We start from the raw sequence: 11,972 nt of genomic DNA on the forward strand, positions 1-11,972 counted from the left end.
GTTATTAGGTTCAACAGGGTTAAGGGACAAGTAAATTTGGATGTAAGTTTGAATGGAAAAAAATTGGAGAAAGTGAAGTGTTTTAGATATTTGGGAGTGGACTTAGCAGAAATGAGCCACAGGGTGGGGGAGGGGTTGAAGATTCTGGGAGTGATGAAGAATGTGTGGAAGGAGAGAATCTTATCTCAGAGAGCAAAACTAGTTATGTTTGAAGGAATAGTAGTTCCAATAATATTTTATGGTTGTGAGACATGGGCTATAGATGGGGTTGTATGAAGGAAGGTGGATGTGTTGGAAATTAAATGTTTCAGGACAATATGTGATGTGGTTTGATCGAGTAAGCAATGAAAGGGTAAGAGAGATGCGTGTGAGAAATTTTTGGAATAACAGGCCTATAGATCTGGAAAAGGCATATGATAAGGTTGATAGAGATGCTTTGTCAAAGGTCTTCAGGATATATGGAGTTGGAGGTAAGGAACAGAGAATGGGGCCAAGTGAGAATATTTCCTCTAAGGCTCAGTCCTCTGTTCTTAATGCTACCTTGCTGATGTGGGAAATGGCGAGTATGTTTAAAAAAGATATATCATTATTCTTTTTATTATACTTAATCACTGTTTCCCACGTCAGCGAGGTAGCACCAGGAAATAGATGAAGAATTGCCCATCCACTCATATGCACATATATATAAATATATACATAGACACCCATACACGCACATATACATACATATACATATCAACATATACACATACGCAAACATATACATATATACACATGTGCATATTTATACTTGCTTACCTTCATCCATTTCTGGTGCTACCCTGCCCCACAGGAAATAGCATCGTTACCCCCTGCTTCAGCGAGGTAGCCCAAAAAAACAGACAAAGTAGGCCAAATTTGTTCACAATCAGTCTCTAGCTATCATGTTTAATGCACCAAAACCACAGCTCCTGATCCACGTCCAGGCCCCACAGACCTTTCCATGGTTTACCCCAGAAGTTTCACATGCTCTAGTTCAGTCCATTGATCAACCCCAGTACACCACATCGTTCCAATTCACTCTGTTCCTTGCATGCCTTTCACCTTCCCGCATGTTCAGGCCCTGATTGTTCAAAATCTTTTTCACTCCATCCTTCCACCTCCAATTTGGTCTACCGCTTCTCCTTGTTCCCTCCACCTTTGACACATATGTCCTCTTTGTCAATCTTTTCTCACTCATTCTCTCCTTATGTCCAGACCATTTTAACACACCCTCTTTTGCTCTCTCAACCACACTTTTTATAGTACCACACATCTCTCTTCTCTTTTCATTACTTGATCAAACCACCACATATTGTCCTCAAACATTTCATTCCAACACATCTACCCTCCTCCATACAACCCTATCTATAGCCCATGCCTTGCAACCATATATTATTCTTGGAACTACTATTCCCACAAAAATACCCATCTTTACTCTCCAAGATAATTTTCTCTACTTCCACACATTCTTCATTGTTCATAGAACCTTCGCCTCCTCCACCAACCTGTGTCTCGCTTCCATGGTTCCATCCGCTGCTAATTCTACTTCCAGATATCTGAAGCACTTCACTTTCTCCAATTTTTCTCCATTCAAACTTGTCCCTCAACCCTACTGAACCTAATGACCTTGCTCTTATTCACATTTACTCTCAACCCTCTCCATTCACACACTTTTCCAAACTCAGTCACCAACCTCTGTAGTTTCTCACCCGAATCAGCCACCAGGGCTGTATCATCAGCAAAGAACAACTGACTCACTTCTCAGGCCCTCTCATCCACAGCAGACTGCATACTCGCACCTCTCTCCAAAACTCTTGCATTTACCTCCTTTTACCACTCCATCCATAAACAAATTAAACAACCATGGGGACATCACACACCCCTACCACAAATTGACATTCACTGGGAACCAGTCAATCTCCTCTCTTTCTACTTGTACACATGCCTTACATCTTTGGTAAAAACTTTTCACTGCTTTTATCAACTTACTTCCCACACCATATACTTTTAAAAATCTTCCACAAAGTATCTCTATCAACCCTATCATATGCCTTCTCCAGATCCATAAATGCTACATACAAATTCATCTGTTTTTCTAAGTATTTCTTTCATACATTCTTCAAAGCAAACACCTGATCCACACATCCTATACCACTTATGAAACCACACTGCTCTTCCCCAATCTAATGTTCTGTACATGCCTCTACCCTCTCAATTAATACCCTCCCATATAATTTCGCAGGAATACTCAATAAGATTATGCCTCTGTACTTTGAACACTCACCTTTGTCCCCTTTGCCTTTGTACGATGGCATTATGCATGCATACCGCCAATCCTCAGGAACTTCATCATGATCCATAAATACATTGAATATCCTTACCAACCAATCAGCTACACAGTCACCCCCATTTTTAATAAATTTCACTGCATTACCATCCAAACCCGCCGGCTTGCTGGATTTCATCTTAAGCAAAGCTTTCACTACCTCATCTCTGTTTACTAAATCATTCTCCCTGACCCCTCTCACTTCAAACACCACCCTGACCAAAACACCCTATATCTGCCACTCTGTCATCAAACACATTCAACAAACCTTCAAAATACTCACTCCATTTCGTTCTCACTTCATCACAACTTATTATTACCTCCCCACTTGCCCCTTCACTGATGTTCCATTTGTTCTCTTGTCTTACATACATTACTTACCTCCTTCTAAAACATCATTTTATTCTCCCTAAAATTTAATGATACTATCTTACCCCAACTCTCATTTGCCCTCTTTTTCACCTCTTGCACCTTTCTATTGACCTCCTGCCACTTTCTTTTATACATCTCTCAGTCATTTGCACTACTTCAATGCAAGTATCATCCAAAAGCCTCTCTCTTCTCTTTTACTATTAACCTTACATCTTCGTCCCACCACTCACTAACCTTTCTAATCTGCCCAGCTCCGAACTTTCTCATACCACCTGCATCTTTTGCACTAGCCATCACAGCTTCCCTTGATACATCCCATTCCTCACCCAATCCCCTCAAGTCATTTGCTTTCACGTTTTGCCATTCTACACTCAATCTCTATTGGTACTTCCTCACACAAGTCTCCTTTCCAGTGTCACCTATTCTCACCACTCTCTTCTCCCCAACATTCTCTCTTCCTTCCTGGAAACCTCTACAAATCTTCACCTTCGCCTTCACAAGATAATGATTATACATCCCTTCATCTGCTCCTCTCAGTACATTAATTTCCAAAAGTTTTTTACATGCCCATCAATTAACATGTAATCCAGTAACCCCATTTAACCATCTCTCCTACCTGCACATGTAAACTTATATATATATATATATATATATATATATATATATATATATATATATATATATATATATATATATATATATAAGTTGTTAGAAGCAGTGAAAAGTTTTTATCGAGGATGTAAGGCATGTGTACGTGTAGGAAGAGAGGAAAGTGATTGGTTCTCAGTGAATGTAGGTTTGCGGCAGGGGTGTGTGATGTCTCCATGGTTGTTTAATTTGTTTATGGATGGGGTTGTTAGGGAGGTAAATGCAAGAGTCCTGGAAAGAGGGGCAAGTATGAAGTCTGTTGGGGATGAGAGAGCTTAGGAAGTGAGTCAGTTGTTGTTCGCTGATGATACAGCGCTGGTGGCTGATTCATGTGAGAAACTGCAGAAGCTGGTGACTGAGTTTGGTAAAGTGTGTGGAAGAAGAAAGTTAAGAGTAAATGTGAATAAGAACAAGGTTATTAGGTACAGTAGGGTTGAGGGTCAAGTCAATTGGGAGGTGAGTTTGAATGGAGAAAAACTGGAGGAAGTGAAGTGTTTTAGATATCTGGGAGTGGATCTGTCAGCGGATGGAACCATGGAAGCGGAAGTGGATCATAGGGTGGGGGAGGGGGCGAAAATTTTGGGAGCCTTGAAAAATGTGTGGAAGTCGAGAACATTATCTCGGAAAGCAAAAATGGGTATGTTTGAAGGAATAGTGGTTCCAACAATGCTGTATGGTTGCGAGGCGTGGGCTATGGATAGAGTTGTGCGCAGGAGGATGGATGTGCTGGAAATGAGATGTTTGAGGACAATGTGTGGTTTGAGGTGGTTTGATCGAGTAAGTAACGTAAGGGTAAGAGAGATGTGTGGAAATAAAAAGAGCGTGGTTGAGAGAGCAGAAGAGGGTGTTTTGAAATGGTTTGGGCACATGGAGAGAATGAGTGAGGAAAGATTGACCAAGAGGGTATATGTGTCGGAGGTGGAGGGAACGAGGAGAAGAGGGAGACCAAATTGGAGGTGGAAAGATGGAGTGAAAAAGATTTTGTGTGATCGGGGCCTGAACATGCAGGAGGGTGAAAGGAGGGCAAGGAATAGAGTGAATTGGAGCGATATGGTATACAGGGGTTGACGTGCTGTCAGTGGATTGAATCAAGGCATGTGAAGCGTCTGGGGTAAACCATGGAAAGCTGTGTAGGTATGTATATTTGCGTGTGTGGACGTGTGTATGTACATGTGTATGGGGGGGGGTTGGGCCATTTCTTTCGTCTGTTTCCTTGCGCTACCTCGCAAACGCAGGAGACAGCGACAAAGTATTAAAAAAAAAAAAAAAAAAATATATATATATATATATATATATATATATATATATATATATATATATATTCTTTCTTTCTTTCTTTCTTTCTTTCATACTATTCACCATTTCCCGTGTCAGCGAGTTAGCGTTAAGAACAGAGGACTGGGCCTCTGAGGAAACATCCTCACTTGGCCCACTTCTCTGTTCCTTCCTTTGGAAAAAAAAAAAGGGGGGGAGAAAGAATACTTCCCACGCATTCCTCACGTGTCGTAGAAGGCGACTAGAGGGGACGGGAGCGGGGGGCCAGAAATCCTCCCCTCCTTGTATTTTAACTTTCTAAAATGGGAAACAGAAGAAGGAGTCACACAGGGAGTGCTCATCCGCCTCGAAGGCTCAGATTGGGGTGTCTAAATGTGTGTGGATGACACCAAGATGTGAAAAAGGAGAGATAGGTAGTATGTTTGAGGAAAGGAACCTGGATGTTTTGGCTCTGAGTGAAACGAAGCTCAAGGGTAAAGGGGAAGAGTGGTTTGGGAATGTCTTGGGAGTAAAGTCAGGGGTTAGTGAGAGGACAAGAGCAAGGGAAGGAGTAGCAGTACTCCTGAAACAGGAGTTGTGGGAGTATGTGATAGAATGTAAGAAAGTAAATTCTCGATTAATATGGGTAAAACTGAAAGTTGATGGAGAGAGATGGGTGATTATTGGTGCATATGCACCTGGGCATGAGAAGAAAGATCATGAGAGGCAAGTGTTTTGGGAGCAGCTGAATGAGTGTGTTAGTAGTTTTGATGCACAAGACCAGGTTATAGTAATGGGTGATTTGAATGCAAAGGTGAGTAATGTGGCAGTTGAGGGAATAATTGGTATACATGGGGTGTTCACTGTTGTAAATGGAAATGGTGAAGAGCTTGTAGATTTATGTGCTGAAAAAGGACTGGTGATTGGGAATACCTGGTTTAAAAATTGAGATATACATAAGTATACACATGTAAGTAGGAGAGATGGCCAGAGAGTGTTATTGGATTACGTGTTAATTGACAGGCGCGCGCAAGAGAGACTTTTGGATGTTAATGTGCTGAGAGGTGCAACTGGAGGGATGTCTGATCATTATCTTGTGGAGGCGAAGGTGAAGATTTGTATGGGTTTTCAGAAAAGAAGAGTGAATGTTAGGGTGAAGAGGGTAGTGAGAGTAAGTGAGCTTGGGAAGGAGACTTGTGTGAGGAAGTACCAAGAGAGACTGAGTACAGAATGGAAAAAGGTGAGAACAAAGGAGGTAAGGGGAGTGGGGGAGGAATGGGATGTATTTAGGGAAGCAGTGATGGCTTGCGCAAAAGATGCTTGTGGCATGAGAAATGTGGGAGGTGGGTTGATTAGAAAGGGTAGTGAGTGATGGGATGAAGAAGTAAGATTATTAGTGAAAGGAAAGAGAGAGGCATTTGGACGATTTTTGCAGGGAAAAAATGCAAATGAGTGGGAGATGTATAAAAGAAAGAGGCAGGAGGTCAAGAGAAAGGTGCAAGAGGTGAAAAAGAGGGCAAATGAGAGTTGGGGTGAGAGAGTATCATTAAATTTTAGGGAGACTAAAAAGATGTTTTGGAAGGAGGTAAATAAAGTGCGTAAGACAAGGGAGCAAATGGGAACTTCAGTGAAGGGGGCTAATGGGGAGGTGATAACAAGTAGTGGGGATGTGAGAAGGAGATGGAGTGAGTATTTTGAAGGTTTGTTGAATGTGTTTGATGATAGAGTGGTAGATATAGGGTGTTTTGGTCGAGGTGGTGTGCAAAGTGAGAGGATTAGGGAAAATGATTTGGTAAACAGAGAAGAGGTAGTAAAAGCTTTGCGGAAGATGAAAGCCAGCAAGGCAGCAGGTTTGGATGGTATTGCAGTGGAATTTATTAAAAAAGGGGGTGACTGTATTATTGACTGGTTGGTAAGGTTATTTAATGTATGTATGATTCATGGTGAGGTGCCTGAGGATTGGCGGAATGCATGCATAGTGCCATTGTACAAAGGCAAAGGGGGTAAGAGTGAGTGCTCAAATTACAGAGGTATAAGTTTGTTGAGTATTCCTGGTAAATTGTATGGGAGGGTATTGATTGAGAGGGTGAAGGCATGTACAGAGCATCAGATTGGGGAAGAGCAGTGTGGTTTCGGAAGTGGTAGAGGATGTGTGGATCAGGTGTTTGCTTTGAAGAATGTATGTGAGAAATACTTAGAAAAGCAAATGGATTTGTATGTAGCATTTATGGATCTGGAGAAGGCATATGATAGAGTTGAAAGAGATGCTCTGTGGAAGGTACTAAGAATATATGGTGTGGGAGGCAAGTTGTTAGAAGCAGTGAAAAGTTTTTATCGAGGATGTAAGGCATGTGTACGTGTAGGAAGAGAGTAAAGTGATTGGTTCTCAGTGAATGTAGGTTTGCGGCAGGGGTGTGTGATGTCTCCACGGTTGTTTAATTTGTTTATGGATGGGGTTGTTAGGGAGGTGAATGCAAGAGTTTTGGAAAGAGGGGCAAGTATGCAGTCTGTTGGGGATGAGAGAGCTTGGGAAGTTGAGTCAGTTGTTGTTCGCTGATGATACAGCGCTGGTGGCTGATTCATGTGAGAAACTGCAGAAGCTGGTGACTGAGTTTGGTAAAGTGTGTGAAAGAAGAAAGTTAAGAGTATATGTGAATAAGAGCAAGGTTATTAGGTACAGTAGGATTGAGGGTCAAGTCAATTGGGAGGTAAGTTTGAATGGAGAGAAACTGGAGGAAGTAAAGTGTTTTAGATACGTGGGAGTGGATCTGGCAGCGGATGGAACCATGGAAGCGGAAGTGAATCATAGGGTGGGGGAGGGGGCGAAAATCCTGGGAGCCTTGAAGAATGTGTGGAAGTCGAGAACATTATCTCGGAAAGCAAAAATGGGTATGTTTGAAGAAATAGTGGTTCCAACAATGTTGTATGGTTGCGAGGTGTGGGCTATGGATAGAGTTGTGCGCAGAAGGGTGGATGTGCTGGAAATGAGATGTTTGAGGACAATATGTGGTGTGAGGTGGTTTGATCGAGTAAGTACTGTAAGGGTAAGAGAGATGTGTGGAAATAAAAAGAGTGTGGTTGAGAGAGCAGAAGAGGGTGTTTTGAAATGGTTTGGGCACATGGAGAGAATGAGTGAGGAAAGATTGACCAAGAGGATATATGTGTTGGAGGTGGAGGGAACGAGAAGTGGGAGACCAAATTGGAGGTGGAAAGATGGAGTGAAAAAGATTTTGAGTGATTGGGGCCTGAACATGCAGGAGGGTGAGAGGCGGGCAAGGAATAGAGTGAATTGGATCAGTGTGGTATACCGGGGTCGACATGCTGTCAATGGATTGAATCAAGGCATGTGAAGCGTCTGGGGTAAACCATGGAAAGTTTTGTGGGGCCTGGATGTGGAAAGGGAGCTGTGGTTTCGGGCATTATTACATGGCTGCTAGAGACTGTGTGTGAACGAATTGTTGTCTTTTCCTAGTGCTACCTTGCACACATGAGGGGGGGAGGGGGATGTTATTCCATGTGTAGCGAGGTGGCGATGGGAATAAATAAAGGCAGACAGTATGAATTATGTATATGTGTATATATGTATATGTCTGTGTGTGTATATATATGTGTACATTGAGATGTATAGGTATGTATATTTGCGTGTGTGGACGTGTATGTATATTCATGTGCATGGGGGTGGGTTGGGCCATTTCTTTCGTCTGTTTCCTTGCGCTACCTCGCAAACACAGGAGACATCGACAAAGCAAAATAAATAGATATATAAATATATATATATATCTTTTTAAACAAGGTATTCCCAATCTCTGGTCCTTTTTTAGCACAGAAATCTTCAAGCTCCTCACCATTTCCACTCCCCGCTTGACTCCTTCTGTTTCCCTTTTTAGAAATTCAAATACATGGAGGGGGTGTTTCCAACCCCCTGCTCCCGCCCTCTTTAGTCACCTTCTACGACACTTGGGGAATACATGGTTGGTAAGGATTTTCATTGTATGTATGGATCATGGTGAAGTGCCTGAGGATTGGTGTAATGCATGCACAGTGCCATTTTAGAAAGGCATAGGGGATAAAGGTGAGTGTTCAAATTACAGAGGCATAAGTTTGTTGAGTATTCCTTGGAAATTTTATGGGAGGGTATCGATTGAGAAGGTAAAGGCATGTACATAGCATCAAACTGGGGAAAAGCAGTGTGGGTTCAGAAGTTGTAGAGGATGTGTGAATCAAGTGCTTGCTTTGAAAAATGTGTATGAGAAATACTTGGAAAAATGGATGGGTTTGTATGTAGCATTTATGGATCTGGAAAAGGGGAAAAGGCTTATGATAGGGTTGATAGAGATGCTTTGTGAAAGGCTTTAAGAGTATATGGGAAAGGAGGTAAGTTGCTAGAAGCAGTGAAAAGTTATTACCAAGGATATAAGACATGTGTACAAGTATGAAGAGAGGAGAGTGATTGTTTACCAGTGAATGTCGCTTTGTGGCAGGGGTGCATGATGTTCTCATGGTTGTTTATTTTGTTTATGGGTAGGGTGGTTAAGGAGGTGAATGCAAGAGTTTTGCAGTGAAGGGCAAGTATGCAGTCTGTTGTGGATGAGAGAGCTTGGAAAGTAAGCCAATTGTTGTTCGCTGATGATACAGCCCTGGTGGCTGATTCGGGTGAGAAACTGCTGAGGATGGTGACTGTGTTTGGTAAAGTGTGTGAAAGGAGAAAGTTGAGGGTAAATTTGGATAAGAGCAAGGTTATTGGGTTCAGTAGGGTTGAGGGACAAGTTAATTGGGAGCTAAGTTTGAATGGAGAAAAACTGGAGGAAGTGAAGTGTTTTAGATATTTGGGAGTGGACTTAGCAGCGTATGGAACCATGGAAGTGGATGTGAGTCACAGAGTGGGGGAGGGGGCAAAGGTTCTGGGAGCATTGAAGAATGTGTGGAAGGCGAGAACATTATCTCGGAAAGCAAAAATGGGTATGTTTGAGGGAATAGTAGTCCCAACAATGTTATTTGGTTGCGAGGCATTGGCTATAGATAGGGTTGTACAGAGGAGGGTAGTGTGTTGGAAATGAAATGTTTGAGGAAAATATGTGATGTGAGGTGGTTTGATCGAGTAACTAATGAAAGGATAAGAGAGATGTGTGGTAGTAAAAAGGGTATGGTTCAGAGAGCAGAAGAGGGCGTGTTGAAATAATTTGGACACTTGGAATGAATGAGTGAGAAAAGATTGACAAAGAGGATATATGTGTCAGAGGTGGAGGGAAGAAGGAGAAGCAGGAGACCAAATTGGATGTGGAAGGATGGAATGAAAAAGATTTTGAGGGATTGAGGCCTGAATGCACAAGAGGGTGAAAGGCATGGAAGGAATAGAGTGAATTTGAATGATGTGGTTTACCAGGGTCAATGTGCTATCAGTGGACGGAACCAGGGTATGTGAAGTGTATGGGGTAAACCATGAAAAGGTCTGTGGGGCCTGGATGTGGAAAAGGAGCTGTGTTTTTGGTGCATTACACATGACAGCTAGAGACTGAGTATGAGTGAATGTGGCCTTTTTTGTCTTTTCCTGGTGCTGCCGCACTGTAGGGGGATGAGGGCTATCTTCTGTGTTACGGGGTAGTGACGGGAGTGGATGAAGGCAGTTAAGTATAATAAGTGATATATATATATATATATGTGTGTATATATATGTGAAGCGTCTGGGGTAAACCATGGAAAGTTCTGTGGGGCCTGAATGTGGAAAGGGAGCTGTGGTTTCGGGTATTATTGCATGACAGCTAGAGACTGAGTGTGAACGAATGGGGCCTTTGTTGACTTTTCCTAGCGCTACCTCGCACACATGAGGGGGGAGGGGGATGTTATTCCATGTGTGGCGAGGTGGCGATGGGAACTAAAAAAGGCAGACAGTGTGAATTGTGTGCATGTGTATATATGTATGTGTCTGTGTGTGTATATATATGTGTACATTAAGATGTATGGGTATGTATATTTGCATGTTTGGACGTGTATGTATATACATGTGTATGGGGGTGGGGTGGGCCATTTCTTTCGTCTGTTTCCTTGCGCTACCTCGCAAATGCGGGAGACAGTAACAAAGCAAAATAGATGAAAATATATATATATATATATATATATATATATATATATATATATATATATATATATATATATATATATATATATATTTATTCTTTCTTTCAAACTATTCGCCATTTCCCGCATTAGAGAGGTAGCGTTAAGAACAGAGGACTGGGCCTTGAGGGAATACCCTCACCTGGCCCAATTCTCTGTTCCTTCTTTTGGAAAATTTAAAAAAAAAAAAAAAAAAAAAAAAAAATATGTTTAATTTGTTTATGGATGGGGTTGTTAGGGAGGTAAATGCAAGAGTTTTGGAAAGAGGGGCAAGTATGAAGTCTGTTGGGGATGAGAGAGCTTGGGAAGTGAGTCAGTTGTTGTTCGCTGATGATACAGCGCTGGTGGCTGATTCATGTGAGAAACTGCAGAAGCTGGTGACTGAGTTTGGAAAAGTGTGTGGAAGAAGAAAGTTAAGAGTAAATGTGAATAAGAGCAAGGTTATTAGGTACAGTAGGGTTGAGGGTCAAGTCAATTGGGAGGTGAGTTTGAATGGAGAAAAACTAGAGGAAGTGAAGTGTTTTAGATATCTGGGAGTGGATCTGGCAGCGGATGGAACCATGGAAGCGGAAGTGGATCATTGGGTGGGGGAGGGGGGCGAAAATCCTGGGGGCCTTGAAGAATGTGTGGAAGTCGAGAACATTATCTCGGAAAGCAAAAATGGGTATGTTTGAAGGAATAGTGGTTCCAACAATGTTGTATGGTTGCGAGGCGTGGGCTATGGATAGAGTTGTGCGCAGGAGGATGGATGTGCTGGAAATGAGATGTTTGAGGACAATGTGTGGTGTGAGGTGGTTTGATCGAGTGAGTAACGTAAGGGTAAGAGAGATGTGTGGAAATAAAAAGAGCGTGGTTGAGAGAGCAGAAGAGGGTGTTTTGAAGTGGTTTGGGCACATGGAGAGAATGAGTGAGGAAGGATTGACCAATAGGATATATGTGTCGGAGGTGGAGGGAACAAGGAGAACAGGGAGACCAAATTGGAGGTGGAAAGATGGAGTGAAAAAGATTTTGTGTGATCGGGGCCTGAACATGCAGGAGGGTGAAAGGAGGGCAAGGAATAGAGTGAATTGGAGCGATGTGGTATACCGGGGTTGACGTGCTGTCAGTGGATTGAAGCAAGGTATGTGAAGCGTCTGGGGTAAACCATGGAAAGCTGTGTAGGTATGTATATTTGCGTGTGTGGATGTATGTATATTCATGTGTATGGGGGGGGGTTGGGTCATTTCTTTCGTCTGTT

At 42.3% G+C, this 11,972-nt stretch overlaps 1 protein-coding gene across 8 annotated transcripts in view; it reads left to right on the forward strand.

The window, feature by feature from the left end:
- Nucleotides 1-11,972, forward strand: part of LOC139766213 (DNA excision repair protein ERCC-8-like) — a 137,429-nt gene that overhangs the window by 92,704 nt on the left and 32,753 nt on the right. The window contains exon 3 of one of the 8 annotated variants that reach the window (XM_071694588.1): nucleotides 8,443-8,596. The exons of the other annotated variants lie outside the window; for them this stretch is intronic. Within the exon in view, the coding sequence (XP_071550689.1) occupies nucleotides 8,443-8,596 (154 nt within the window). The remainder of the gene's footprint in view (nucleotides 1-8,442; nucleotides 8,597-11,972) is intronic. 8 annotated transcript variants of the gene reach the window in all.

The sequence above is a fragment of the Panulirus ornatus genome, chromosome 4 (genome assembly GCF_036320965.1).
Source record: "Panulirus ornatus isolate Po-2019 chromosome 4, ASM3632096v1, whole genome shotgun sequence".
Classification (NCBI taxonomy): domain Eukaryota; kingdom Metazoa; phylum Arthropoda; class Malacostraca; order Decapoda; family Palinuridae; genus Panulirus; species Panulirus ornatus.